Source organism: Gadus chalcogrammus, chromosome 9 (genome assembly GCF_026213295.1).
Source record: "Gadus chalcogrammus isolate NIFS_2021 chromosome 9, NIFS_Gcha_1.0, whole genome shotgun sequence".
Classification (NCBI taxonomy): domain Eukaryota; kingdom Metazoa; phylum Chordata; class Actinopteri; order Gadiformes; family Gadidae; genus Gadus; species Gadus chalcogrammus.
The window spans coordinates 19,926,541-19,928,426 of NC_079420.1; the positions used below are offsets into that span (position 1 = coordinate 19,926,541).

Consider the following 1,886-nt stretch of genomic DNA (forward strand, 5'->3'; position numbering starts at 1 on the left):
ACTTTTACAATCCTTTGGAAGCAAAAATATTTTAGGTGGTTGTAAGGCAAAGAAAAAAGCTTCACGTGGAAGTGTTCAATCATAAAACACCCAGAAATAAATGAAACAACACATCCTCAAGATTCACCATAGGCACATTTTTCTAATGCTGTGTGAAAATAACCTTTAAAAAACATCAAACACAGAGGAGACCCTCAGAACAATAAGCTGCACTTTTCAGTTTTTTGATATTGTACACTCTTCCAAATCAGGTGTTTCCACTGAAATCCACCACAAACAAAGGCGCGTGTTTCTAGATATATATTTGCATAAAGATAGAGGTATACGAAAAAATAAAAATGGTGACTCCTATCTTTTTTTCAAATGACTTGGCAATTAGAGCTCCTGCACATGTCGGAGGTGCACCTCAAACGGGGAACTTCTGAGCAGGTCTGTCCTGAAATGAGAAGCATCTGTCAGTTCTGAAGACGGCTTTATGTGGTAGATGGAGCCAGCAGTCACTTTGTTCCCTCCGTCTCCTTTTTTGTTCTTCTTCTCTAATAATCAGAAACGGCTAATTAGCATACGGCTCTTACCTTTATTCACACAAATTTACCGTATTGTTGTTTGAGGGCTTAGACAATAGTCTTCAAAAGGTATTTTTATTTTTATTTAAAGCCTTTATTTTTTCATTTTTGCGATTGTTCTGCTTTGCATCATCAGGGTAATTTGGAGAAAGTATCACTGGCTTTCTTTTAAATGTCGAACATGACATACATTTGCAACAGTTTCGTTTTGGAAGTCATGTTTTGAAAATCAGCATAAAGGAGCCTCACAAAATAATTGGGAAAGGGAGATGAGAAAACATTTTTGGGTTGCGCTTCCAAATGCCAGCTTCCCGGTAAAATTTGAATCCGGAGAAAAAAAAAAAATTCACCAAAATAAAACCATGTTACTTTGAGACGTGGTTCAGGCGAAGATAACGCTTTGTACAGGTGTTGATAAAGTCCGTCGGCGGCGCCTCTCCAGCCCAACAAACCGCTAATCGTACCGACTACTCTCCTGCCTCGGGCAAAGTTCTCCCTGGAAAGGGAATGCAACTCGGGAGCGTGATTATGACTTTCCCTCTCCTCTCCAGCCTGCTGGGTCACCTTAAACAGTTGAAGTCTGCTTCTAATACTGTGATTGTGGTGGAGGGCGAAGAGGAGGAGGAGGAGGAGGAGGAAGAGGCGGCGGATCGCGGGGTACGGCGCTCGCTATACGGCACCCGTTGCCTTCTCAAACCCTTCCTCCCCGTGATTAATCCCCTCTGCTCCTGTGTTTAAAAAATGATTCATTACAGCCCGGTCCGCTGCGCTTTCCCCCCCTCGCCGCGCGCGATGCTCGGGGGAGCCATTACGCCGCGCTCCAGCGGGCTCAGATTACCTGCCTCCAACCGCAGCCTGTTTGTTTTTACAGGTGCAGTACAGTGAGCAGAGACCGGCCGGCACGCACAACCTGCCGCGCAAGAAGAGGTGAGCGGGGCGGTGCAGGCCCCCGACGCGGGCCCCGGCCCCGTGGAGCCGGAGAACCACCGCTATGCGCCGGCGTACGGCCTCGGACCCCCGCTACGGTCGCCGGCTGTCAGCCATGCCAACGCATTCTCGCTGCCCCCCCCCCCCCCCCCCCCTCACCCCCGCCGGTGTGCAACCCTTCCCTTTCACATCACCCGTTTCTTTCGGAGCCCCCTGCTGCTGGTGTGCGGACGGCCACTCTCTGTGGCTTATGTGTCTGGGCTTGCGGCCCCCCGGTCCCCCCCCCTGTCAGGGGCTGTGCACTGCAGCGGCTAAAGGCCAGCACATGGTGCTGTCAATCACGCGGCTAGCAGCCTCATGAGAGCTGCTGGCCGCCGTCCGCTGCCATGGTTA

General features: G+C 49.9%; 1 protein-coding gene across 1 annotated transcript in view; it reads left to right on the forward strand.

The window, feature by feature from the left end:
• LOC130389220 (multiple C2 and transmembrane domain-containing protein 2-like) overlaps nucleotides 1–1,600 on the forward strand; it is a 17,451-nt gene extending 15,851 nt beyond the window's left edge. The window contains exon 13 of the mRNA XM_056598896.1: nucleotides 1,438–1,600. Within this exon, the coding sequence (XP_056454871.1) occupies nucleotides 1,438–1,497 (60 nt within the window). The 3' untranslated portion in view covers nucleotides 1,498–1,600. The remainder of the gene's footprint in view (nucleotides 1–1,437) is intronic.
• Nucleotides 1,601–1,886: the final 286 nt, after the last annotated feature.